This window comes from Neophocaena asiaeorientalis, unplaced genomic scaffold (assembly GCF_003031525.2).
Source record: "Neophocaena asiaeorientalis asiaeorientalis breed wild unplaced genomic scaffold, Neophocaena_asiaeorientalis_V1.1 scaffold438, whole genome shotgun sequence".
In the NCBI taxonomy this organism is placed as follows: domain Eukaryota; kingdom Metazoa; phylum Chordata; class Mammalia; order Artiodactyla; family Phocoenidae; genus Neophocaena; species Neophocaena asiaeorientalis.
In genome coordinates, this window is record NW_020173491.1 from 7382420 (window position 1) to 7407545 (window position 25126).

At 53.5% G+C, this 25126-nt stretch overlaps 1 protein-coding gene across 4 annotated transcripts; it reads left to right on the top strand.

The window, feature by feature from the left end:
• Nucleotides 1-7903: 7903 nt before the first annotated feature.
• Nucleotides 7904-23941, top strand: ADGRG5 (adhesion G protein-coupled receptor G5). Of its 4 annotated transcripts, XM_024747412.1 has the most exons (13): nucleotides 7904-8052; nucleotides 8983-9294; nucleotides 13019-13120; nucleotides 13336-13414; nucleotides 14045-14201; nucleotides 14800-14907; nucleotides 15619-15735; nucleotides 17110-17262; nucleotides 17997-18118; nucleotides 18379-18647; nucleotides 19259-19376; nucleotides 22199-22476; nucleotides 22856-23076. In XM_024747412.1, the coding sequence occupies exons 3-13, from the start codon at nucleotides 13057-13059 to the stop codon at nucleotides 22942-22944; spliced, it is 1554 nt and encodes a 517-aa protein (XP_024603180.1). In that variant the 5' UTR covers nucleotides 7904-8052; nucleotides 8983-9294; nucleotides 13019-13056; the 3' UTR covers nucleotides 22945-23076. The 4 variants fall into 4 exon arrangements, with proteins under 4 accessions (XP_024603180.1, XP_024603178.1, XP_024603179.1 ...); XM_024747410.1 differs by lacking the exon at nucleotides 19259-19376 and having other exon boundaries at nucleotides 22856-23941; XM_024747411.1 differs by lacking the exon at nucleotides 19259-19376 and having other exon boundaries at nucleotides 7907-8052; nucleotides 9122-9294; nucleotides 22856-23941.
• The last annotated feature ends 1185 nt before the right edge of the window (nucleotides 23942-25126 follow it).

Below are 25126 nucleotides of genomic sequence, written 5' to 3' on the forward strand. Positions count from 1 at the left end.
GGTTCAGCTTGCAGTTGTAGAGACAGGCTCCAGCTGCCCTACCCCACCAGGCTCAGCTCCTTCTTCCCCAGGGTTGTGCAGATATGTGTGGGGTGGCCTCCTGATTTCTGCAGGGTGTCACCACCTCCCAAGGATTAGGTGGAGGAGGGACCAGCCTCCACAGGCCCAGAGAGCCTTTCCCACCCACCCTCCCCTCTCTTGCCTCCCACCAGCCAGACGGGTCTATTCCTGCTTGAATCCTCAGGGTTTCTGCCCAGGCTGTTCCCCCACTTGGGATGCCCCCCTCAGCCTCTAAAACCCCACCCACGCTTCAAGCTCAGTTCTACCACCTCCAGGAAACACCTTGGCCTCCCCAGCCTCACTGTCTGCCCGGGAGCAGAGCCCCATAACCTTCCGCAGCCAGACCTGGCCAGCTGCCCTCTCTCTTCTTGCAGTCCAGGCTTCCCCCAACCCAGGTAGGACATTTGCGCCACCCAGAGCCACTAAGACAGGCCCTGCATACAAGATTTACTCCAAGTTGACTGGTGGGGTGGAGAGCAGAAGGCTGAACCATGACTTCACATCCCCTGAGCTGGGCAGAGGGGCCACGTGGGACTCAGAGCCCCTGAACCCCATCCCTGCAGCCATCCTCACTGCTCCAGGCAGCGGCTGGCCACTCATAGGACAGAAACCATAATGTTTTGATCCGATATTTGCCTCAGGCTAGGCCCTCACCAGCCCTGTCTACACAAAGTGACCAGTGGTTCCTGCTGCTCATGGACCTGTTTGGAATGTTTGTTTCTCCTTTCTTTCTCCAGCAGCAAACTCCTACGCATCCTTTAAGACCTACTTTGGGATACCTCTCCTCGGGGTAGCCTTCCCTGACCTTGTACACAGAGTATGTTAGTGCTCCCAAAGCACTGGCACCTCCCTGTTCTGCAGCAATTGCCACACTGTGAAGTCCACAAGGGCATCTTGGTCTCGCTGGCTGTCAGCACAGGGCCCAGAGGCTGCATAAATGCTTCCCAGGTTGATGGATGGAAAATGAACAGTTAAGGGCTGCCTATAACCTGGGAGGGTTGAGCCATCCTAAGGATCAGGAGTCACTTTGTGGCCAGGCTCTGAGCCAGGTAGGTGTCAGAGTCTGTCTGAGGCCAAGGTCACAGTGAGAGGTCATCTCATGGCCAGGTCAAGGATCAGGCATCTTATCTGAGGAAGCCTGACTCACAGGGGGATAACTTTGTGTTTCGTCCTTAGCATGTTTAGATGACTCATATCTAGTGAGAAGAGTAAGCAATGCTGAGGCCTAGATGGGGCTCAGTTTAGGGGGTTGGGGCTGGTGCGCCTGGTGGCCCTACTCTTCCCTCTAGCTCAGAAACCCTCTGTGTTTTCCCAGAACCTTTCAGGTGGGGCTCTAGGGCTGGCGTGTGGCCACAGGCCTGGCTGTGGGCAGGGAGCAGAGCCCGGCAGGAAACCACAAAGGACGGCCTGATTGGATAAGTGCAGGGTCCAAGGCTGGTCAGCCCACAAACTGTGGGCGCCTGTCCCTCTGACCTGCTGCCCACGCTCCAGTCACTGGACCTCCAGGAGAGGACTGAGAAGGAGGGAGGGAGCCTGCAGGTTGAACCGGAGCCCGAGGGGGTGGCCACCCCTGGCCTGTTCCCAGGTACCCCCATCTCATATCGAGGAGCCACAGATATCCTAAATCACCGATCAGAACTCCCTTCTTTATAAATGGGCCAACTGAGACCCAGAGGTACAGCTACTGGTCCACATCCACATAGAGGACCAGCAGCAAAGTAGGGCTGGGGGTGGGGTGCTAGAATGCTGGGACGGGATGCCTCCCCTCTTGGGTCGTGATCACCTGAGGGGCAAGATGCCCCTGGGACCACCTACACAATGGGGTCCTCAGTCATCAGGCCAAGTGGCCAAACATAGCTGGCAGAGGATGGGAGCCTTCCATGGGGGCGGACCCCTGCCCCGGGCCTCTGAGCAACTCCTTGAACTATTCACTCTTGTACAGCAGACTTCCCACGAGTCTCATCTCTGCCTCTGTTATGATGTGTGCTATCTGCAAGTCCGTGCCTTCTCTGAAGCTGTTTCCTTACTTGTAGGATGGGGAGAGGCAGTAACAAGATACCTAAAAGCTTTGTCCAACAAGTGGGAAAAATCTGCGCCAATACGAACTAATCCAAGCTCCACAACAGCCCTACATAACCGACACTTAAGACAGAAAAACTGAAGCCCCGGATGGGGAACGGGCTTGCCGGACACCAGTCGTTCGTACAATCAGAACGGTGGGTCAACCGAGGCCCACTCCCTTCTCCTAGCACTGAGCCGTCGTTCCACCTGCCCCAACTCCTTCCAGAAATTCCCCTTCTGCCCTCCCACGACCGCGAGCCGCCTTAGACCTCTCTTCCTTGCCCCCTCCCCAGCCTCCCAGCTCACCCGAGCGGCGGGCTAAGGGAGGAGGGTCTCCCGGCCCCTCGAGACGCGGTCCCGCCCACCCCACCATGCGGTCCCTTATTGGCAGCCGCCGCAGGCCTGGGGCAGTGGCGCCGCTCTCCGATTGGCCCGCGCCGCCCGTCCATCCCGCACTCGCCATGGTGACCACGTTGGGTCCCCCGGGAGAGTTCCAAATTCCGCCCCCGCCCGCTGGCGCCCCCCTCCCGTGCGGCCCCGGCCCAGTGCATTCCGAGGGCGGCCCTGCCTTACCCCCAACTCCCGCAGCCCCTTCACTCCCGAGGCCCGGGCCCCAGGAGGTGGGGGAACCCGGGGAGGGGGCTAGGAAGTTCTGCTCCGAGTCTGGTGGTTGCTGCGGATGCGAGAGCCCCGGCTGCTCTCCTCTACTCCAACACGCCCCCAACTTAACCCCTTCCCTCCCGCGGAAAGTAACCCAAACCTAACTTTGGGGCGAGGGGCGCGGGCCGAGCCGGCGGGATCAGCACAGAGCGTGCCGGACCCCGACATAGGCCCCACCCCAGCATGGGGGCCGAGAGTAGGGGAGAAGGAAGTTATGGTCTGGGGGCGCCCGCGGGGCTCGGCTTTCCCGCCTCAGGTTTCTCCTTGCGCCAGTGACATATTAGGCGCCCAGCAGCTGAAGTCGGCACCGGCTGTCCCGGGCTCAGCACGTGGAGCGTGTTTACCAAGTGTTCACTTTTGTTACCTGCGTTCTTCCCAGTGCCAGCTCTGCCACCGAGTGGACGTGGAGCAGCAAGTCCCTGCCCCTCATCGGGCCTCAGTTTTCCCTTTGTACAACAGAAGGGTTGGCCAGAGTAACCTCGTGCGTGTTGAGAAGTGTGATGGGGCGCTTGGCCCGCCGGGCGGAGGTTTTCTCTGCTGTGCCAGGATACTTCCTACGAAGGGTAGGGCCGCAGCTGACGGGTAGGTCCCGGGCAATTACCTTCTGGGGCCCTTGCGTGCGCCCTGCCACTTTGGGACTTCCTCCCTTGGGAGTGGGTGTCTTCGGTTTTGGCGAGATGGGGAGGCGGGCGCCTGGCGGTCCTGTTCTTACCACATCCTGTCCTCTGGAAGGCCACTGAGGTGAATCTGTCTAAAAAGAGGACCAGAAGTTCAGAGAGGTATATTGCTGTATTGGGACTTTACATGGGAAAAGAAACTAAAAATGAAGAAGATAAATTAGTTTGAACCGGTAATTAGCAGTAGAGACACATCTCTTTTTATTGCCCTTCACAAGATGTTTTGTTTTAACAAATTGAAGGTTTGTGGCAACCCTGTCTAGAGCAAGTCTGTTGGCACCAATGGCATGTGCTTAATTCGAGTCTCTGTGTCACCGTTTGATAACCCTCAAAATATTTCAGACCTTCCACCAGCAAAAAGGTTATGACTTGCTGAAAGCTCAGATGATGGTTAGCATTTTTTAGCAATAAAGATTTTTAAGTTAAAAAGGTATTTTTAGACATAATGCTATCGAACACTTACTAGACTACAGTATAGTGTAAACGTAACTTTTACATGCACTGGGAAACCAAAAAATTCGTGTGACTCGACTTACTGCAATATTTGATTTACTGTGGTGACTTGGAACCGAACCTGAAATATCTCCAAGGTATGCCTGTATTTAGATCATGGTTGCAATCATGCATGCATCAGAATGAGCAAAGTATTGGCTCTTTGCAGCAAGAGGATCAGTTTTTGCAGAAGTATTTGGGGTTTCACTCCCAAGGCTCACTATGAATCCTGTGATAGTCAAACAGTTCTCTCTGGAAGTTCTTGGTCATTTCTCTTACAGAAGTTCTCTTCCTCTGTGGTCAGCTGCTGCTGCATTTCCACGGCATCACTTCCATCAACTTCATGAAATCTCACGCTTTTTGCAAGATCTGCAGTTTCACTCATAACCATTTGCTTTGTATTTGCGTGGTTAAATGTTAATAGCATCTGACAGTCAGCTAGGGCTGATTTGGGTGGGGATATGTGGTGGTTGAGAGGGAACTAACCTGTAAATGTTGCAGTGGCTGGCCTTTGCTTACTGTGTGTCCTTTGGACCTGAGAGATTCAGATATTGAGTACTCAGAGCACTGGAACATCCCCATTTTAAACTCGGGGAAATGTTCATTGAGGCTCTTGGCTCAGGCTTACCCAGAGTTTCACAGCCAGTAAGGACAGCCATGACCAAGAGTCTAGAGTTCTTGACCAGAGTTTTCTGGAGGTGGGGATACAGATAGTGAAGGTGGAGGAGGCTGAGTTGATGACGAACCTAAGCCCCAATTATAACATCATCACAATAGGGCTCTCTCTCAAGAAAAGAAACAAATATACTGTCCTGGGGTGTCTCTTGCAAGGGGTGAGGTGAGGAGAACTGCCCGCTCATAGACCCTAGCTGTGTGTTGACCATAGGCTTGGGAGTTCACATGAATTAACTCAGTCTTATAGCCCTCCTATGAGCTGGGTGTTGTTACCACCATCTCACAGTGAGAAATGTGATCCTCAGATCAGAAGCCCGGTGACAGACTCAGGTCACACGGCTGGGAGGTCTCAGAGCCCAGATCTGACTTTCAGTTTTCCCATTCTCATTCCTTTTGCTAAAACCACGCCTCCTGGCAGTCTTCTGGTTGCAGCGCTAATCTGGTGTCAGCCTCCCAGTGGCTCCTGAGGGGTTTCTTTCCCCGATTTAGCACAGGAGGGTTTTGATTGAGGCTTGTGTTAGTATTTCCCACACTTCCGCAGTTCTCTGGCCTGTGTCTCTGCCGCCACTTTTTGCCATCAACATATAGCACTCGTGCTATTTTTTACTTAGTGTTTTTCTTTAAATCATTTCACTTTTTTCAGGACAGACATGTATTTTAGGCTAAATAGGAAATCTGTTATCAGGTGCTGTAACTAGAAGAAAGTCATAAAAATAAACGTCATGTAAATAAACAACATCATCAGTCTAGCTAGAAACTTTCTGTTAAAAAGGGATACAATTTGTACACCCATGTTCATAGGAGCATTATTCATAATACCCAGAAGGTAGAAGCAACCCCAGTGTCTGTTGGTGGATGAATGGATAAACAAAATGTGCTCTATACAGTCAAAGGAATATTTATTCAGCCTTAAGAAGAAAGGAAATTCTGACATATGCTACAGCATGGATTGACCATAAGGACATCATGTTAAGTGAAACAAGCCAGTCACAAAAGGACAAATATTGTATGATTCCGTTTAAATGAGGTTCCTAGAGCCAAACAGAGACAGAAAGTAGAGTGGTGGTTACTAGGGGCTGTAGGGAGTGGGGAATGGGGAGTTAGCGTTTAATGGGTGCAGCGTTTCATTTTCTGGAGGTGGAAAAGCTCTGAAGATGAAAGGTGGCCATGGTTGCAATATGAATGTACTTAATGCCACTGAACCGTATACTTAAAAATGGCTAAAATGGTAAATTTCTTGCATATTTTGCCACAATAAAAAATCACTAAAAATCAGGTGTCTTGTTTTCTATGTCCAATAGAAGGTTGAAGAATGAAAATCAAAAGGACAGAAGGCAGTGGCAGAAAGAGGTTAGAGACAATTTAGTTCTAAATGGGCGCTTCTGGTTGCCACTGGGATTGAGAAAGACTGAAAAGTAAATGACTTTTTCATGGTGTGACTCAGTAGTTTATCTAAAGGCCTGTCCGGGGTGCCACTTACTGCCCTCTCACAGATCACCGGGGGAGTAGCCCCCATGTGGAGAGACACTTCACTAGGGCTGGGGTGTGGCTCTCCCAGGCTGGGAGTGGGAAGTGGCTTGCCTTCCTCCCTGCCAGGGGGACTGAACAAGGACCTGACACACCTCCTAAAGCGGAAGCATCTGGAATGTTTTATAGGGGAATTGGAGTCAGGAAGGGCTTCCCAGAGTAGGCAGGACTGGGCCCTAAGGGATGGAGAGGAGCTAGCGTGCCACCCAGGTATGTGTGTGTCAGAGCAGGAACAGAGCAGGGAGATGGGGATGAACATGGCAAGCACATCCCGAACTGGCTGGAAGTAGAAGTTGGATGGGGCTAGACCATGAAGACAATGGGAGCCACTGCTGGCTTTTGAGCTGGGGAGTGTCTTGGCAGTGAGTTCCAGGATCTGGAGGGCAGGGTTATGTAACTGGCACCCCCAATTGAGGCGGTGCATAGTAAGGCTAGCACAGATCCAGGATGGAAAATAGAGGGGCTTTTGGGGTGAGCAGGGCTTCCTCCTGGGCCCTGAGAGCAGCTGCTGGTATTGTAACCCTAGAGGTGGCCAGGAGACCTTGGAAAGGAAGGAAGGGCCTAGAGGTCAAGGGCTTCATCATGGCCACGGAAAACCAAAGTGTGGAGGAGGGCAAGAGTTTGTCCAAGTCACCCAGCAGGAGTGTGGCCGAGGGGTCAGGGCACAGACACACGGGTGTCCCTGCAAAGTCTTTGCACTGCAGCCGGGGTGGGCCTGCGCCTCCCCTAAATCTCCCTGCCCTGCAAGGAGCAGCTCCCCTCCTTCCCCGCACAGAGGCCACCTGAGCTACCTGTGGGCTGTGCTTGAGCAGATACAGCAAGGCCTCCAGTGTTGGGGCAGAGAAGAGGGAGACCATGTTGGGACCTGCTTCTTTCTCCCTGTTGCTGCATCCCCATCACAGCCCTGGGGGTAGAAAAGCACATTCTTGAGTCAGAATTTTCCCAGGGAGTCTGGCTGGGGCCCTGGCAAGAGAGAGCACCCTGTCTCCCCACCAACACACACAGACACTTCCCCCTGTTGCTTAGGGTTCTGTGGACGAGGTGACTGATGTAGGACAGGCTGGTCCAGACCCCTGGCTCAAGGAGAAGCTGGCCGGCCTTCTAGCCTCACAGTTGTGGCCATGTTTTCTGAGCTCTGCTCCCAGTGAGCCCTTTCTCCAAAGGGCTCTGCACTGGGTAACTCTTGTCCTCCCAAGGCCTCAGGCACCCCATCTGTGAAACCTGAGGGCTTCACGGAGCACTTCCGGTGACTCTGCAGCATTACCCTTGATAAGCCCCACACCACCCCATGAAGCGGTACTGTCATTGTCTCCATTTTACAGAGGGGAAACTGAGGTTCAGAGAATTTCTGTCACGTGCCCAAAGTTACCCAGCCAGGAAATGGTGGGCCTGGGATTTGAACCCAGGCAGCGTGACCCAGCCCTTGCCTGAGGTCCTTGCCATCATCCATCTCATTGATCGTTAGGTCAGGCAGGGATCATTCTCCCTTTCCTACACAAGGGGAAACTGAGGCCAAGAAAGGCGACATCTCTTGCCCAAGGGCACAGAGCTGAGTGGGTCTTGGACCCCCTGGATGCCACACTGGCCAGCCCTCCTCCCTCTCCCCACGGAAGCCCAGCATCTCTGCAAATGTGCAGCTGCCGGAAGGAAGTGCTGCAGGCCCTGAGGGGGTGAGATCAAGGGGTGAGCTGAGAGTGGCTATCAGCTCAGAAGTAACAAATAGCCTTCTTTCAGTGAAAGAAGAAGGGAAGTGGGAGCGTGCAGTGCAGCTGTTGGGTGAAGAGAGCAGAGAGAAGTGCAGGGGCAGGGAGGTCGCCTGCCCGCAGCACAGAGGTCCCCAACTTCCCCTTCTTCGTGCAGAAGGCGGCGAGACGGCGGTGAGACAAGAGCAGCTGCACAGGTCAGCCCCTCGGTCTGGGTCTTTCCATGCCCCACTCCCTCCAGATTCTGTCTTGACCCTTGGGTTCCCTAGCAGGCACTGGGCACGCCCCTGCCTGGGTGGTTGCTGGACTGGTGACATCCATGGAGCCGCAAGGTGGGGACTCACCTTCATTCCCTTCACCAGTTCCTGGGCCCCTGATGACAACCCCAAATCTCAGGAATGTACAGATCTATGTTTTTGAAAAAAGGCATTTAAATTAAGGAGTGGTTGGGTGCTGGGCTCAAATATGTATCCCTCCCACCCCCCTACCCCATGTGGCCTGGTGCAAGTTATTGAACTTTGCTTTTCTGCACCTGAGTTTCCTCATCTGTAAAATGGGGCTAGTCCAGTAACCTGCACCTCAGGTGACAGGGGTGAGGGCCTGGCACAGAGTTTATGTTGGGCAAATCAGAGCAGATGTGGTTCCTCTGAGTGACCTGGAAGGGAGCCTGGGGACAGTGCGTTCTCAGGCAAAGGCTCTGGACCTGGCTGGGTCACAGACCCCCTGTTGGGTGCTGGTGGAGCCTCCTTTTCCCTGCCTGTGAAATGGGGCTGATAATGGCACCTGTCAGGACTTTCCTGCAGAGACCACAGGTTCACTTTTCACCCAGGCCAGGGGGAGGCCGGAAGTAGGGACTTCAGCCTTTGGTTGGCAAGAGCAGTTGTTGGGAGGGGCAGGTGGGGCCCTATCCAGGAACGCAGTGGCTCAGTGGAGCCTGGTGCTGTTGGGGAGAGGGTGGGCACAGCCAGCTCTGGATAGGAAGGCAGGGCTTCCGAGCTCTCCCGCCGAGTGTAGTCCTGGCTGGCAACCTTGGGTCAGAGCCTTAGATTCCCTGGAGTGTGGATCATGGAAATGGTTGTTTGAGTCTCTCTCCCTGGGAGATAGATGACCTTGGCCTCATTTTACAGATGAGAAAACCTGAAGCACAGAAAGGTCAAGTTCCTTGCCTAAGGTCAGACCTCAAGTGCTGAATACTGGAACTCGTTATCGAATTTACATCTTCTGAAGGCTCTGTTCTGCTCTCCACTTGTCGCCTCATGCATACAGCAACTCAGCCACCAGGCCATCTTTAGGAGGCTGCAGTGCATTGTGGGAGAGAGCACTTGACTTGGAGTCTGGGTTTGCGTTTCGGCTGCCCACTGGCCTGCTGAAGAACCCCGGGAAAACCCTTGTGTGGTATTCAGTTTTGCCACGGTCAATGGAACCTTCTTGAGGGTCAGGTAAGGGATTTCTGTTTTCTAGAGGACCCCAAATAGCAAATCGCAAAAAGAAGGAGATGGCTGAGGATGTGAGGTAATGGTGAGTGGTGGTCTCTCTGAAAAGATGAGGCGGGGGACGTTGGAGGTTGCAAGCAGAAGTGAAGATTGTGGTTGCTCCTGGGAAAGGGGGTGGAAACCACAGCTTCTCTTTGGGCGTTTGGTGGGGGGGATGTCACTTCTGCTTTGGCCTTAATTTCCCCAGCTGCAGGGTGGGGTTAAGCTCCTCTTCCCTCTGTGTATGGCTGGCAGAAGCATGGCCAAGGGCCTGGGGACCCCGTCTTAGGGTCCAGACCCTGGAGGTCAAATCCACATCACTGTCTGGGCCTCAGTTTCCCCATTAGTACTGTGAGGGGGTCTTTTCTACACTCTCGGGTTCTCAGTTTTCTCACCTGAAACATTCCAAATGGTTTCATTCAGTGGTTTCCTTTGTCCCCCCAAATCTTTTCCCTCAGTTGCTGAGGTTCTGAGAGGGTAAGTGAATTGCCCAAGGTAACACAGCCAAATAAATAAACTAATAGCCAAATAAATAAGAACCCAGCACTCTATGACTCCAAAGTCTTTATTCTCTTTTATTTATTTATATGTGTTATATTATATGTGTTATTTTTAACCTGTTCTTTCCGCTCAATGATATGCTGTGCTCCTCTTCTATGTGGCTATTTACATCGTAATTCTTAATAGTGAAATGGCAATCCATCGTACTGTATTTTTTTAACTTTGAATTTTGAAAAAATGAAAAATTCACAGGAAGTTGCAAGAAAGGTTTTGTGTGCGTTTCATCCAGTCTTCTTCAATGGTAACATCTTTCACACCTAAGGTACAATATCAAAACCAGGAAATTGACTTTGGTACAATTCACAGCCTTTATTCAATTTCATCAGTTTTTATGCACTGATTTGTGTGTGTGTGTGTGTGTGTTTAGTTCTATGCAATTTTATGACGTGTAGATTCTTGTCACCACCATCACAATGAAGATACAAAACTGTCCCATCGCCACAAGGCTCCCTAGTGCTGCTCCTTTACAGAAACACCCCTCATCCCTAACTGTTGGCAACCACTAATCTGTTCTCTGTCTCTATAATTTTGTTATTTCAAGAATGTCATATAAATCAAATCATACTGTATGCAACATTTCGAGATTGGCTTTCCCTTGAGTCCCATCCAAGTTTTGAGTAACAGTATATTTTTCTAATTGCTGAGTTGTAGTTCATGGTACAGATGTACCTGAGGTTGTGTAACCATTCACCCATTGAAGGCACGTTGGAATTGTTTCCAATTTGGGGCTATTGCGAATAAGGCTGCTATGAAGTTCTGCAACAAGAGAAGCCACTGCAAAGAGAAGCCCCCGCTCGCCACAACTAGAGAAAGCCAGTGCGCACCAATGAAGACCCAATGCAGCCAAAAATAAATTAATTAATTAAATTAATTGAAAATAAATAAACTATGTGTGTGCATTAAAAAAAAAAACAAAAAAAAACTTAAGTGCCTGGTAGGGCTTGGTGACTGGTGAAGCTCCACCAGAAGCTTGGTCCTGGCTGTTTTATCAAGGAGCACCAAAATGTCAGTAGCTACAGGATACTTTTCTTAGAATGGTCAGTTCTTCGGAGAAGAATTTTCTCCTGCCTTGGAGCATCATTGCCTGGCTGCTGGCAGTCTTCTGGAAGCTGATTGGAGGAGGAGGTGGGGAGGGGATATGGCTTAATTTTCCTGTACCAGAATGGCACCTTGCAGATTCTCTCTGGTGCACTGTCTGCAGGGAATGTACCTTGTGTTGGAGGGTAGGGTTGAGGATGCAAGGGCGGTGAGGAGGGTTCCTGGATGCTCCAGGTGGCAGAGGAGATCTGGGGACCCAGCTGGTCATTTTAAAAACTCACAACCAGGGCTTCCCTGGTGGCGCAGTGGTTGAGGGTCCGCCTGCCGATGCAGGGGACACGGGTTCGTGCCCCGGTCCGGGAGGATCCCACATGCCGCGGAGCGGCTGGGCCTGTGGGCCATGGCCGCTGAGCCTGCGCGTCCGGAGCCGCAACGGGAGAGGCCACAGCAGTGAGAGGCCCGCATACCGCAAAAAAAAAAAAAAAAACAAAAAAAAACTCACAACCAGCAGGCCCCCATTTTTAGCCTCACCCTTCATCCCACCTTCAGAGGTTCCCGATGCCTCCAGCGCTCAAGTGCTCCCACAGTTGTGAGGCTTGACCTAGCTGGCTTCCCCATGTCCCCTCCCCGATCCCCCCACCCGCTGTATTCACCTCTCCTTACTGCAAGCACTTGGGTTCAACATCTTATGGTCTGCTAACTTGTTTTTTTAAGCAGGTGGCCACCTGCTTTGCGGCCTCCAAAGTTTCACTGATATCTCTCATCTGCTGTTGTCTTCTTTCCCATTGTTCTGTCTTTTGTGGCTTTGTGTCTGTTTTATTCATTCACTCTCACTTTAGTGGAGTTTCGGGGGTAGGCATAAATTTGCTATGTTTAAGCAGAAGTTTATTAGTTCATTTTAACGTTAAAAAAAATAAATTTATTTATTTATTTTTGGCTGCATTGGGTCTTCATTGCCGCACACGGGCTTTCTCTAGTTGCGGTGAGCGGGGGCTACTCTTCCTTGCGGTGCGTGGGCTTCTCATTGCGGTGGCTTCTCGTTGTGGAGCACGGGCTCTAGTTGCGCGAGCTTCAGTAGTTGTGGCACCTGGGCTCAATAGTTGTGACATGCAGGCTCAGTAGTTGTGGCTCCTGGGCTCTAGAGCGCAGGCTCAGTAGTTGTGGCGCACAGGCCTAGTTGCTCTGCGGTATGTGGGATCTTCCTGGACCAGGGATCAAACCCACGTCCCCTGCATCGGCGGGCGGATTCTTAATCACTGTGCCACCAGGGAAGTCCCTATTAGTTAATTTTAAAACCGAGGGAAATGAGGGCAGAGAGGGACAGATTCTTTTTTTTTTTTTAAACCAAAACATTGGATTTATTTTCACAAATTTGAACCTGACATCTTAATTCATAGCTAACAGCTGCCATAGATTCTGGCAGTCACAAAAATAAGTGAAAATGAAGTGAAGGTTGCAAAGTAAGTGTTGAATACAGTACTTAACAATATGTTCAAATCCCATTATACTTTAAAATGTGCTTTGGGGGAATTCTTTGTGGACAAAGACAGTGGTTTTCCTGATGTCATCCAGCTGCTGTGATTCTTGGTGGCCTCTGACCTCCCACGATTGTCATCAAAACCAGCCTTCTCCTGAAACTCTTAGTTCTCGTCTTTTTCTCTGCTCCAACTTTCGGATTCCCCCAGCTGCTGCTCCTGGCAGTTTAATCAGAGAGGGACAGATTCTTGCCCGAAGTCACACGGTGGGTGAATGACAGGGCTGGACAGGATTAATGACAAGCAACTCCCAATGTTCCCCTGGGTAAGATCAGAGCCCCGGGGAGGCCCCCAGAGATACCATGTTTTGGTAGGAGGATGTGTCTCAGGCAGAGCGGCAAATGGTCAAGGATTCTGGAGTAACAGAGACGTGGCTTCAGGCAGCCTCATGCAAAGCAAGACGCCTTGCTCTCTGAGCCACGGTTTCCTCATCTGTGAAACGCAGGAGTAGTGAGGATCAAATAAGATGCTGCATGTCCTATTCTTGGGGTATGCCAGATGCCTAGAGTTGGAGGTGGCTCTTTTACCGAGGTGACAAAGACATGCACCTTTTCCAGGGCGGGAGCCAGTTCTTGGAGGAGACTCGGTACAGGACATGGATCGCTGCGGGGCCCTTTTCCTCTGCCTGTGCCTCTTGATGTCTCAGAGCAGAACAGAGGGTAAGAGGGCTCCGCTGAGCTGCAAGAGCCATCCTAGCCTGGACCTCTGGCTGTGATGTGAAGCGGGGAGGCCTCAAACCAAGGGAGATTGAAAAGGGGCACTTAGGCCTCCTGGGGCAGCAGGAGGCTGGGGCGGAAGGCCCAGAGGCCATGGGGCGGGAGGCGGGGCAGCTGCAGACAGAGACTGAGGCGGATGTCTGACTCTCTCCTCACAGAGGCATCCCAAGAAATCCTGCGCTGGATGAAGAAAATGGAGATGGCAGCCAGGAGCCGGAGTCTCACTTCTTTTGCTGAGTGAGTTGGGTGTCCCTCCTCTCCCTCCCAGAGTCAGCTGTGCCTCCACCCCCAGCTTGCACCTTGAATCCATGGCCCAGGGTTGGTCCAGTGTAGACTGTTAATTCATTTATTCAACACTCATTTATTGAGTAGCTACTGTGTGCCCGGCACCAAGCTCTGGAGATGTGGGATAGACACATCCCTGTTCTCATTGAGTTTACTGTCTGGTTGGGGGCCCTTAACCATGGATGCCATGAAACCAGGTGCAGAATCATGGGTCTCCATGCATTTTTCTGGGAAGGGGCTCCAAGACTTGGGCTGGGCTCTCCAGGGTCTGTGACCCAGAAGCCTAGTAGCTCAGGGTGAGAGGCCAATGCTGATGACTGACCAGGGAATCATAGGGCTGTGGAGCACTTCAGTCAGTGGGGAGCTGCCAGGGAAGGCTTCCTGGAGGAGGTCAACAAACTGGAACCCAAACAAGAGTTAATGGAAGGAAATGGGTGGGATGGGGAGGTGAGAGTGTGCCAGGAACACTGTATGCAGAGGTCTAGAGGTGGGAGTGACAGGGGTGTGGGATGGGGGAGGCTGTGGAGGGTCCCACTCACCTCCATCCTTACCCCGGGCTCCGGCCATCTCTCTCACTTTCAGGCTCATCCACGGCCTAGAGTCAAGGCTACTCAATGCCAGCTTTGGGGGCCATAACCTCACTTTGCGGACGCATACCATCCAGACACTAGCCTTCAAGCTGGGCTGCAACTTCACTGGCCTCTCACTGAGAAGTGCTGCTCTGCAGCAGGCCCCCCAGGTCAGAGGTGGCCAGGGATTGAGGGTGGCCAGAGCCTCTACCCCAGAAATCCTGCGGGGGTTTAAGGTCTGGACTTTCCCCAGGGTCCATCGCCCACCTTCCCACCAATCAGGGCTCTGCCTTAATAGCTGTGAGCTGCCGCCTCTGTAAAATGGGGCTGACGTTCTTCATGTGAATGATGGAACGGGGGTGCTTGTGGCCCCTCGGGGGCAGTGTCCTCTTCCTGCTTTTGCAGGTTCCTGGGGTGAGGCAGTCGTGGGAGAGGCCAGGGGAACGGGACGCCTTTGAGGGCCCTGGTATGATCCCTGCTGAATACCTGGGTGCTGGGGGATGATGCTCCATCTTCAGGGCCCCAGCTGAGTGGAATAAATAACCCAAATTCAAGACCGGAACAGCCTGAAGGGAAGGCCTGAGATCGGGGGAAGTTTGGGTGGAGGTGCAGCCTGGCAGGAGAGGGTTCTGTGGGTGGAGGCTCCAAGGTAGGAGAGGCTCGGGGCAAGGTTGGGAGGGCTTCCTGGGGAGGGGGGAGCAGTGAAGGTGTTGTGGTGGGTCTGGAGGCTTCGGGCACCAGGTACAGCCTATCTCTGGCTCTCCACAGGCCCAGGCCATGCAGTTCCCAGCTGAGCTGACTCACGATGCCTGCAGGGTGCGCCCCAGGGAGCTGACTCTCATCTGCATCTACTTCTCCAACACCCGTTTTTTCCAGGTCAGGGCCTGCTGGTAGGCCAAGCAGGGTGGATGTAGGCTCCTTCTTGGGGGGTCACTGCAGGCATGCATGCCACCTCCTGGCCTCTGGGCAGGGACCAGCCTACTGTGCAACTTCAGTCAATCAGTGCCCCTCTCTGGGCCTCTGTTTTAGCAAAATGGAAGGGAGGCATGATTATAATGTGCAAACGAGACCTAAGAAATCTACCGTTTGTGTGCCTCTCCCTAGATGGGAGATAGACAAGTAGGTCACAAGATCTTTGTCCTCAGAGAGTTCTCTATCTCAACAGTTAGACCAGGACCTTAGAGACTTAATTTTAGCTTGAGGTTGATTATAACCATAGAGATTCAAAGGGATGGATGAATCAGGGTGGGATCAGGATGGTTCCCAATGAGCAGTCCTGGAGGGCTTCTGGAGGAGGTGCCTTTTAACCTTGGCTTTGAAAGTGAGTTAGGGTAGGGTGACATGGAGGGTATGAGGCTGGAATTCATTTAACAAATGGGAGGTGATGGTGGTGGTAGTGAGAAGACAGGGTTCCAGGTGGAGGGGGCAGCATACGCAAAGGCTGTGAGGCTGGCGCAGATGTACAAGTGAAAGCCATGCTGCTTGTTCTCATCCAGGGAGGAGGGGCTGGAGAATGTGGGCTCTTGGACCTCATCCAGGGTCTCCTCATGTCCCCTCCAGTCAGTGCTTCTTCTGTTGCCCTTCCAGAAAGACATCAATTCATCTGTGCTCAATAACTATGTTCTGGGGGCCCAGCTGAGCCACGGACAAGTGAGCAACCTCCGTGAGCCGGTGAACATCAGCTTCTGGCACAACCAAAGCCTGGTATTGTTGGGGCCACCCCCACATCCACCCCACCCCTACCCCCTTGTGGCTGTCCTGTCGAACACTGGTTTGATCAAACCCAGACTTGTGGAACTATCTTAGAAACAAGCTGCTTTAAATCTATCATACTTTGAAAATTCCTGCCAAAGAAATGAGAGAGAAGCTTTTACACACTGCATTCATCAGGATTCTTTGAATTGCACATGGTAGAAAACCAACTCAAGCCAGCTTATTGGCTCGTGTACATGAAATGTCCAGGGCTGTTCTAGCTTCAGGCACAAATATGATGCCCTAATGACTCAGTCTCCATCTCTCAACAATGGTTTCCGCCTTGGCTTTCCACTCTGTGGCAAGATGGCAGCTGAAGTGCTGGACCTCCTTCCCCTCTTCTCAGCAGGCTCTTTCTTGCCAGTGCAAACCAGGATCCCATAACGGATTCTAAAGGTCCAGCTGGGTCATGTGTCATCCATCCCTGACCCATCACTGTGCCCAGGGGGATGGAACATGTAGATTGGCCAGACCTGGGTCACATGGCCCAGGGACTGGGCTGGATTCATTTGACCTGTCATTGGGAGAGGGATGGGTCCTCAAGGAAACTACAGATATTGATGCCGAAAGAAGGAAGAAGGACTGCTGGCTGGGCACAAGCCCTGATGGCATTCCCGAAAAGCCCCAGAGTCTGGCCATATCTTCTGTCAGCCTCATCAGGACCGCTCTGCACTCCCAATTTCTCCACTGTCCTTTCCTTTCATTCTTCTGGGCTTTTGCCCCTGTTACATCCTTGCTCCACTTCTGTTGAAATCTGCTGTGTCCTCTAAGGCCTCAGGGCCCCGGTTGTCCCTTCCCTTCTCAGGCCTCCTCTGCCTTTTCCTCCATGGTCTTCCATGGAGTGCCTGTTTCATTTCCCTCACCTTTCCACCCTCAGGGCTTGGCGTCAGGGTTGTCTGTAGCTGACTCTCTCTCTCCCCCACTGGGATGGGTCTGGACGGTCATTGCTCCCCATGGGGAGGAGGGGAAAGCGGACATTGATTATAGAGCACCTACTGTATTGGCCAGAGCTGGGCACTCAAGATTTCTCATTGCCTTTGATTATTCCACCATCCTTGTGACTTCAGTATAAATGATCGCATTTTGCAGATGAATAAACTGAGGCTCAGAGAACCTCTGTGACTTTCCCAGGCCACTCTCAGGGTCCGTTGGGGAGGTGGGGCTGGAATCTGGTCTGTCTGATGCCAAAGCCCAGCCAGTGCCTGGTAAAATGTTGACAAGGGTGCAGCTGAGTCACCTTTGGCTCCCACAATTTCCGGACCCTCCCTGATCCATGGCCCTCCCCTCTACCCCTTGGATGCACCCAATTCCAGCATCTCCCCTTAGGAAGACTACACGGTGACCTGTGTCTTCTGGAAGGAGGGAGCCAGCAAGCACCACTGGGGGGCCTGGAGCACTGAGGGCTGTCGCACAGAGCAGCCCTCACCTTCCCAGGTGCTCTGCCGCTGCAACCACCTCACCTACTTTGCTGTTCTCATGGTATGTGTGCATCTAGCCTGGGTGAGGGTGGTCAGAGCTGCAGATGGCCCCATATCCAGGACAGAGGAGAAAGGCAAAAGCTGGTGCAGGGGGCAGAAAATCCAACTCAAATGGGCTCAAGGAAAAAAAAAAACCAAAACACCTTATGGGTTCATGTTCCCGAAAAGGCTGGGTTAGGCTTCAGGCATGTCTTGATCTAGGGGCTCAATGTCACCAAGACAGGACTCTATCTCAGCCTCTCAATTGTTCTTGCTTTGTGTTAGCTTAGTTCTCAGACAGGATCTCCCCATGGGCTTATAATATGGCTGCTGGCATTTCCTGTTTTATGTCCTACTAGGTTCAGGTCAGTAGAACGAGAGCTCTCTCACTGAATTCTGCCAGCCAAAGCCATAGGATTGAGTCCCACAGGCCTAGAGTGTGTCCCATGCCCATCCCTTAACCAATCACTGTGGGCAGGAGGAGGGAAGGCTCTGATAGGCCAGGCCTGGTGCACCTGACTACACATAGTAGGAGAAGTGGAGGGTCCACCCACGTGCGGGAGTGAGGGAGGGGAGGAAGGGGAGATGGGAGTTGGGAGGCAGAAAAGCCACTGTGTCTGCTGTGGCTGTTTTCAAGTCAGGACCACGGCTAGGATTGTAGGGTAGGGGGGGCTTGAAGCTGAGGTCTTGGCAGGTGTCTTTGATTTAGGCAGTGGAGGGCATTTCCATGCTTCTGGCCCCCCTTCCCTCCCACAGCAACTCTCCCAGGCCCCGGTCCCTGCAGAGCTGCTGGCGCCCCTCACATACATCTCCCTGGTGGGCTGCAGCATCTCCATCGTGGCCTCGCTGCTCACTGTCCTGCTGCACCTCCTTGCCAGGTATTCCCCTGCCCTCGTGCTGGGCCAGCCCACCCACTGCTGCTCAGCACCCCTCCTTCTTTCCTACTTGGGCCCCCAGAGTCAGGTGGGCTTTTCCAGAGTGCAGAGGCTGGGAAGCAGGAGACCAGCCTCCTTGCGTGTGGCTGTTGTTGGGTCCCTGCCCCTCTCGACCTGTGTCCCGGTCATTACGTGTCTATGAGCCCAGGTGGTGGCCCTGCCTGGTGACGTCAGGTCACGGAGGGCCACGCCCCCACCCGCAGGAAGCCGAGTGATTCCCTTACGTGCATCCACGTGAACCTGCACGCCTCGGTGCTACTCCTCAATGTCGCCTTCCTGCTGAGCCCAGTGCTGGCCGTGCCCCCCGTGCCTGAGTCAGCATGCGTGGCACTGGCTGCCACCCTGCACTACGGGCTGCTCAGCAGCTTCACCTGGATGGCCATTGAAGGCTTCAACCTCTACCTCCTACTTGGGCGCGTCTACAACATCTACATCCGCCGATACGTGCTCAAGCTCTGTGCCCTGGGCTGGGGTAAGCACGGTCTCCCTCTCGCTTGCTTCCTGAGGCTTCCAGCCAGACTGGGCGTCTGTCCCCTCCTGTCCTCTTTCTCCTCCACTGCCATGACCACTGGTCACCATCCCTGCCAGCACCCACCGCCGCTTCCTACATGACTATTCTTATCACCACTTCCACCTCCAAAGCATCTATATCACCACCACTTCCAACACCACCGTCACCTCCACCATCCTCAGCCTTGTGTTCACCACCATCTCTGGTACCACCATCATCGGCGTCTCTATCACCACCCTAGCCCCTGTCTTCATTATCTCTTTCCTCACCGGTTCCCAAACCCTCTCTCCCGTTACCTTCCAGCCATCACCTCCCAGTGTGACCACTACTACTGCCGCTACTGTTCCACCCTACAGCCCTCATTCATATCAGCCTTCTCTAAGACCACCAGGCTAATTGCTCTGAGGCTGGACCACGTGACAGCGGCTGGGGACTCAGAGCGATCTCTTTCCCTCCCCTCCCCCCACCCTCTGCTTGCCCAGTGGAATCCTGTTTTAGCAGCCCCAGGAACCCATGACCAGCCCATCTCTGGGGTCTCCTGACAGATACTGAGCCTCTGTCCCACCCCTCAGGGGTCCCGGCCTTCCTGGTACTGCTCCTTCTTGCCGTCAAGAGCTCAGTTTACGGACCTTACAGGATCCCGCTCTCCGACAGCCAGGGGAACAGCACGGGCTTCCAGAGCACGTCCATGTGAGTGCGCTCAGGGCTGCGGCAGCCTCCCTGGCTCTAGTCCTGGGGCTCTAGACAGGGTGCCTTGTAGGCGGGGCACTGACTGCAGGGCAGGGAGGGGACTACTGCTTACACGGGGCGTGGTTTCCAGGGGTCTTTGCCACGCCCCTTCTGCTGGATCCCTAAGGGCTCCTGCAGGACGGGTTCACTCTCTATGCTAGTTCTAGGAAGCACATGGGCCTCCAAGGCCAGGCCGGGGCAGGGGGGCCTTTGCCCCTCCCGGCCGCTGGCGGCCAGCGCCCCTCTGGCTCTCAGGCCCTGCGGTGGAGCTCAGCCTGTGCCTGGCTCTTCTCTCTCCTCACCTCCGTGCTTCGCTCAGGCGCTTGGCTGTGGCTCCCCCTGACCTGTGCCTGGCATGGCACTGCCAGCCCTCCAACCCTCCTAGTCAGAGAAGAGAGTGTTGTGGGGATTGGGACACCACAGGCACCGTGCTCAGAGTGTATGTGGGGAGGGGGCCCAAGGCGGTTTGGGGGACAGACTCTGTCGCTCCTTCCCGTGCCCTCGGACATTAACCTCTTTCTTGTGATGAAATGTTTCTGACAGTCAACATAGAGGGAGTAGCTTAACAACCCCCTGCAGACCCGTCACCAGCAGTTGGCCGTCTGGCCTTTTTCCCTCTCCTGGCTGACACCAGCTCAGGACGGCTGAGGGCTGGCTCTGAATCCTCACAGCAAGGAGCAGGCCCCATTGTCAGCCCTTGTTTACAGTTGGGGAAACGGAGGCACAGGCGGCTGAAGAACCCTGGCCAAGGAGACCCAGCCAGTTGAGGGCAGAGCTGGGACTTGGCTCTAGAGCCCAGCCCCCAACCACTGCCCATCCCAGTCTCTGGGAAGTGAGGGCTCTGGGCACGGAGTGAGGCTGAGATGGGGTTAATTCCTCTCTGTGAGGGTGGGGGTGTTTTCTCAGAGCAAGTGTGACTTAGGACTCTTTAAATGTGTGTTTTTATTGTATAACACGTGACATGGCAAGAGAACTGCAGTGATGCTTCCACAGAACAGGAAGCACGTTAATGCAGGGACGTTAGCGAGCTCCCGCCCGAAGAACCATCTCCTTCCCGGTCTTCCTCACCTCTCCCTCTCCCCTCTCACCCTGGACTTTGTGACTTTTATTCTCCTGCATTTAAAAAACCCTTACTACATATATATGTCTTTTTTAAAAATTCTTTTACATTTTTTGTTTTATTTTTTAAATTGAAGTATAATTGACATATAACACTTCATTAATCTCAGGTGTACAACATAACGATTTGGTTGTATATATCGCCAAATGACCGCGACAATAAGTCTAGTTAACATCTGTCACCAGACATACGGAATTGATTTTTCTTGTGATGAGAACTTTTAAGATCTACTCTCTTCGCAACTTTCAATTATGCAATACAGTATTGTTAACTGTAGTCACCATGCTGTACGTGACATCCCCAGGACTTATTTATTTTACAACTGGAAGTTTGCAACTTTTGACCCCCTTCACCCGTTTTGCACCCTGTCCCCCCCCTCCCTGGCCTCTGGCAACCACCAGTCTCTTTTCTGTATCTATGAACTTGTTTTTTTGTTTGTTTGTTTTAGATTCCACAAGTAAGTGAGATAATACGGTATTTGTCTTTCTTTGTCTGACTTATTTCGCTTAGCATAACGATCTCAAGGTCCATCCATGCTGTCGCAAATGGCAAGATTTCCTTCTTTTTATGACTGAATAATATTCCATTGTGTTTATGTGTGTGTGTATGTATATAGCACGTCTTCTTTAACAGCGATTTTTAAAAACCTTGAAAATAACTCCAGTGCCCACTGACAGGACACCGGACTAGTAAATGCGATAGAGCCACCCCTGTCAGACAAATCATCTGGCAGTGAAAAGGAATGATCCACCACCACACTCATCCATTTGGATGAACCCCCAAAATCATGTTCAAGGACTCTGTGACTGCAGTGAAAGGAGCCCGAGCAGGTGATCGTGACAGTTAGGGGCACAGGCTCTGTGCTTAGACCACGGGGCTTCAAGTCCCACCTTAGGCAGGTGTGCGTTTCTAAGCCTCATAGGGTCACCGTGAGGATCGCATGGCTGATTCATGGAAATCACGTGACCTGATGGGGTAAAAGGCAGCACCTGCCTTGAAGGTGTTTGGGGGAAGCAGAGGCCGTGAAGACCTCACGGAGGGTCTAGGACCAGGGCTGGGGCCACTGTCAGGGATCTCTCTGACCTTCCCTCTGCCCTCGGTGGAGTTTTCCTGCTGCTCCCCCGGCTCCTCAGTCCACACATGGAGAGCGCCCCTCCACCAAGCTGTGAGTTGCAGCAGCTCAGGGAAGGGCCGGTGGCCCTGTCCAGGTGGGGAGGGGCTCCTGGCACCGCTGCACAAAGATGGGGATGAGATGTTGATAATCGTGTGGTGGGTGGAAGGAGAAGTTTCCAGCAAAGAGGACCATGGACCAATGATGTAATCAATACCTTATAAGTTGACAGTTGGGCTGGGCGTGGAAGGGGGAAGGGTTAGATGTTCAAGGGAGGAAAGAAAGAGTTTTCAGGTGGGTAAGAGAGGGTAAAGGAGGCATGCAGAGGCTTCAGGCACGGGGCTGAGGTGGCAGGTGGGTCCTACCTGGTGGCCTGGCTGGAAAGCTGAGCCTAGGACTTCACCACGTGTGCAGTCAGGCAAGAAATGACGGGTCTGAGCCGGAAGACCGGACCGGGTTCAAGAGGCAGTCCAGAGGCCCAGGAGACCGTGGCTTCCCTGCCACCAGTCTTGGGAGCCACACCAACCCCGGCGCTTCGCCCCTCCCCTGCAGATGCTGGGTGCGGAACGCCTGGGTGCACGGTGTCCTGGTCATGGGCTCTGGTGGCCTCACATCCCTTTTCAACCTGGTGGTGCTGGCCTGGGCGCTACGGGTCCTGCACAGACTGCGGGCGCAGAAGAAGGCGCTGGGCCCCCGGGCCTGCTGGGATACCGTCACCGTGCTGGGCCTCACCGTGCTGCTGGGCACCACCTGGATCTTGGCCTTCTTCTCCTTTGGTGTCTTCCTGCTGCCCCAGCTCTTCCTCTTCACCACCTTCAATTCGCTCTACGGTAGGGCCTGTGGTTGACGTGGAGGAAACCCCAGGGGGGTAGTGTACAGCTGCTACATGTTTACTACTGCAGGGCTCCAGGTTGAGGGGGTGAGTCAGGGGCTGAAATCTGGGCCCTGACAAGCTGGTTTGGGGCTACGCCCGCCCATAGGAAGGGGCGCCACCTTGTAATTTGCACAAAGGCAGCCTATGGGCTAGCGGTGGCTGGTCCTCCAGCTCCTACGCCCGGTCCCTTCTGGCCTCCAACAGGAAGGGCTTCTGAGAATTACTGCTGGGCCTCAGGGAGGCCCCACTTACCCCAGCCAAGGAGGTGCCTGGATCTTGGAGGAGGCCCCACGCTGTTCCTGCGATGCTTCTACTAACCAGTCTTTTGCGTGCAGGTTTCTTCCTCTTCCTGTGGTTCTGCTCCCAGAGGCGCCGCTCAGAGGCAGAGATGGAGGCATTCAGCTCCTCCCAGCTGGTGCAGTAGTATGGACTGTCTGGACCTCCTGGCCTGGAGCCCCCAGCTTCTCTGGCTGCCTGCAGCCAGAGGCCCTGGCTTCCACTCGAGAAGATGGCAGTTCAGCTGCTGGACACCAGAGGCCACTGTCACCTCCAGGGGGCCTTTTCCACCTCCATGCCTTGCCCAGGCCCAGAGGGCAGCGTGTTGCTCTCCGTCCCCAGGCATTCTGCTCTGGGGCAGGTCCAGCCCCACCTGGGGGCAGCAAACTTGCCCCTGGTGCCTGGGCCCAGCTGGCCAGGCCTATGGCCAGAGCGCTGGCCTGGGAGTCAGGAGGCCACGTTTCAATGCCTTTCTCTGAGTTTCACTGTCTGACCTTGGGCCTGTCATTTCTCACTGACCCTTGGTTTCCACATCTGTGACATGGTGGCAGATGGCTCTGGTCCTGCCTAATCCCAGAGCTTTATGCAGATTCAATGGCACCAGGGAGGACGAGGTCATAGTGGGGTGGGGATCCCCACCCCGGCCTGAGCCTGCCCTTGAAACACCTGCTGAGCCCTGCTTCCTTCCTCCGGGAGAGGGTCAGCCTTGGCCGGGGGTCCCCAGCCCAGCGCTTAGAGACCCACCCAGTGTGTGAGACCTCACCAGCCTGTAATTGAGGCCTCTTTTCCTTTAACCCCCAAATTATGATGACTCTAACTCCAAGTCCACCCTTCCCAAAGATCAGGAAGTCCAGTCCTTTCCAGAGGCTCCTCTTCCAGCATTCCCCAGACCCCCATAGGCCATTAAGACCAGCAGCTGGGGCCACAGGGCTTCCTGGAGGTGGGAGGGGAGCACCTCTTTCCCCTCCATCTGAGCTCCAGTGATCCGGCTATTTGATGACTGGGCAGGATTGAATTTCACCTGGTAGGCGTGAGGGTGTGGGTTCTAAATCCCAAGCTTGTTTGTCTGTTCTCTTGGAGTTGGTGGGCACCTAAAGTATTTATAAATTGGTATAAATTATACAAGTCTTTTGTCAGGCTTCCCATTTCAGTTTCCTTCCTGTTTGTTTTGTTAGCTGTCGCAGTTGTAGAAAATCACCATTGCCCTTGACCTGTTCTGTCAGGCCAAGTGGGAGACCACTCATGAAGCGAGCGCCCTTTCCCAGGCTTCACACCAGGGGGCCCTGTTGGCCAATGTCAGAAGCCACTGGGTCCAAAACCCTGTCTGGTGATGCTGTGGTTGCCTGTCTGTGGATATGACACACCAGATGGAGAGGCTCTGCCTCCAGGACTGCACCTGCTGGGTGACCAGCAGGAGGAATGCTAGCACTGCCTACACAGCCATTTCTCTTTCCCAACGCAGCCACCCGCTCTGGCTCTTGGGGTCTCATGCTCTGGGCATACGTGGCACTAGAGCGCTGGGCTGGGATAGGCTCTCAGGGCCCCGCTCCAGGCTATCAGATAGATTGCAATGACTTTGAACGTCACTGGGAGGGAGTTGGAGCCGGATCCCTTTTCTCCCAGGGGGATCCTCTGCCCTCTGTTCATTTCTTGCTATGAATAGCCCTTCACTAATTGGTGAGTGGCGCAGGCTCCGCATACTGCCTGGACTCAAGTGCCTGCTCTGTCACTTGTCAGCTGTGTGACTGTGGACAAGCCACTCCACCTCTCTGTGCCTGAGTTTTCCCATCTGTAAAATGGGCAATAGTAGTACCTATTTTGAAGGGTAAATAAAATAACCCATATAAAGAGGCATAGCAGAGGGTAAGTGCTCAGTAAAGGGTTATTGTTTTCATTCGTATTTTCTTATTATTATTACAGGGTCAACTGAGTCTCAGAGGCCGACCCTCTAAGATCCAGGTCTGCTCGGCCTCACAGGCCCAGCTCCTCGCTCAGCATATCCCGCTGTCCTTCGGCTGCGCTACCTCTTCTCCCCCTTTCCCCAGAGCTGCCTTTGGTCCAGCCTTGCTGGCCTTTTGTTATTTTAGGGACATTTCTCACACGGTACAGGCTCCAGGCCATTGCCACCTGTCCCCCTACCCCTCGATTCCCAAATCCTCTGATCTATCTAAATTCTCAGGGGCTCAGTTATCATGCCTCCCATGAAATCTCTCCAGTTTTCCCACAGAGGAGGTCTCTCTCCCACTCCTACTCCAGCAGAGTGTCCCCCGCCTCTCTCAGATGTGAGCCCCCATTCGAGCTCCCCTAGTTTGGCCAGCCCTAGCCTGTAC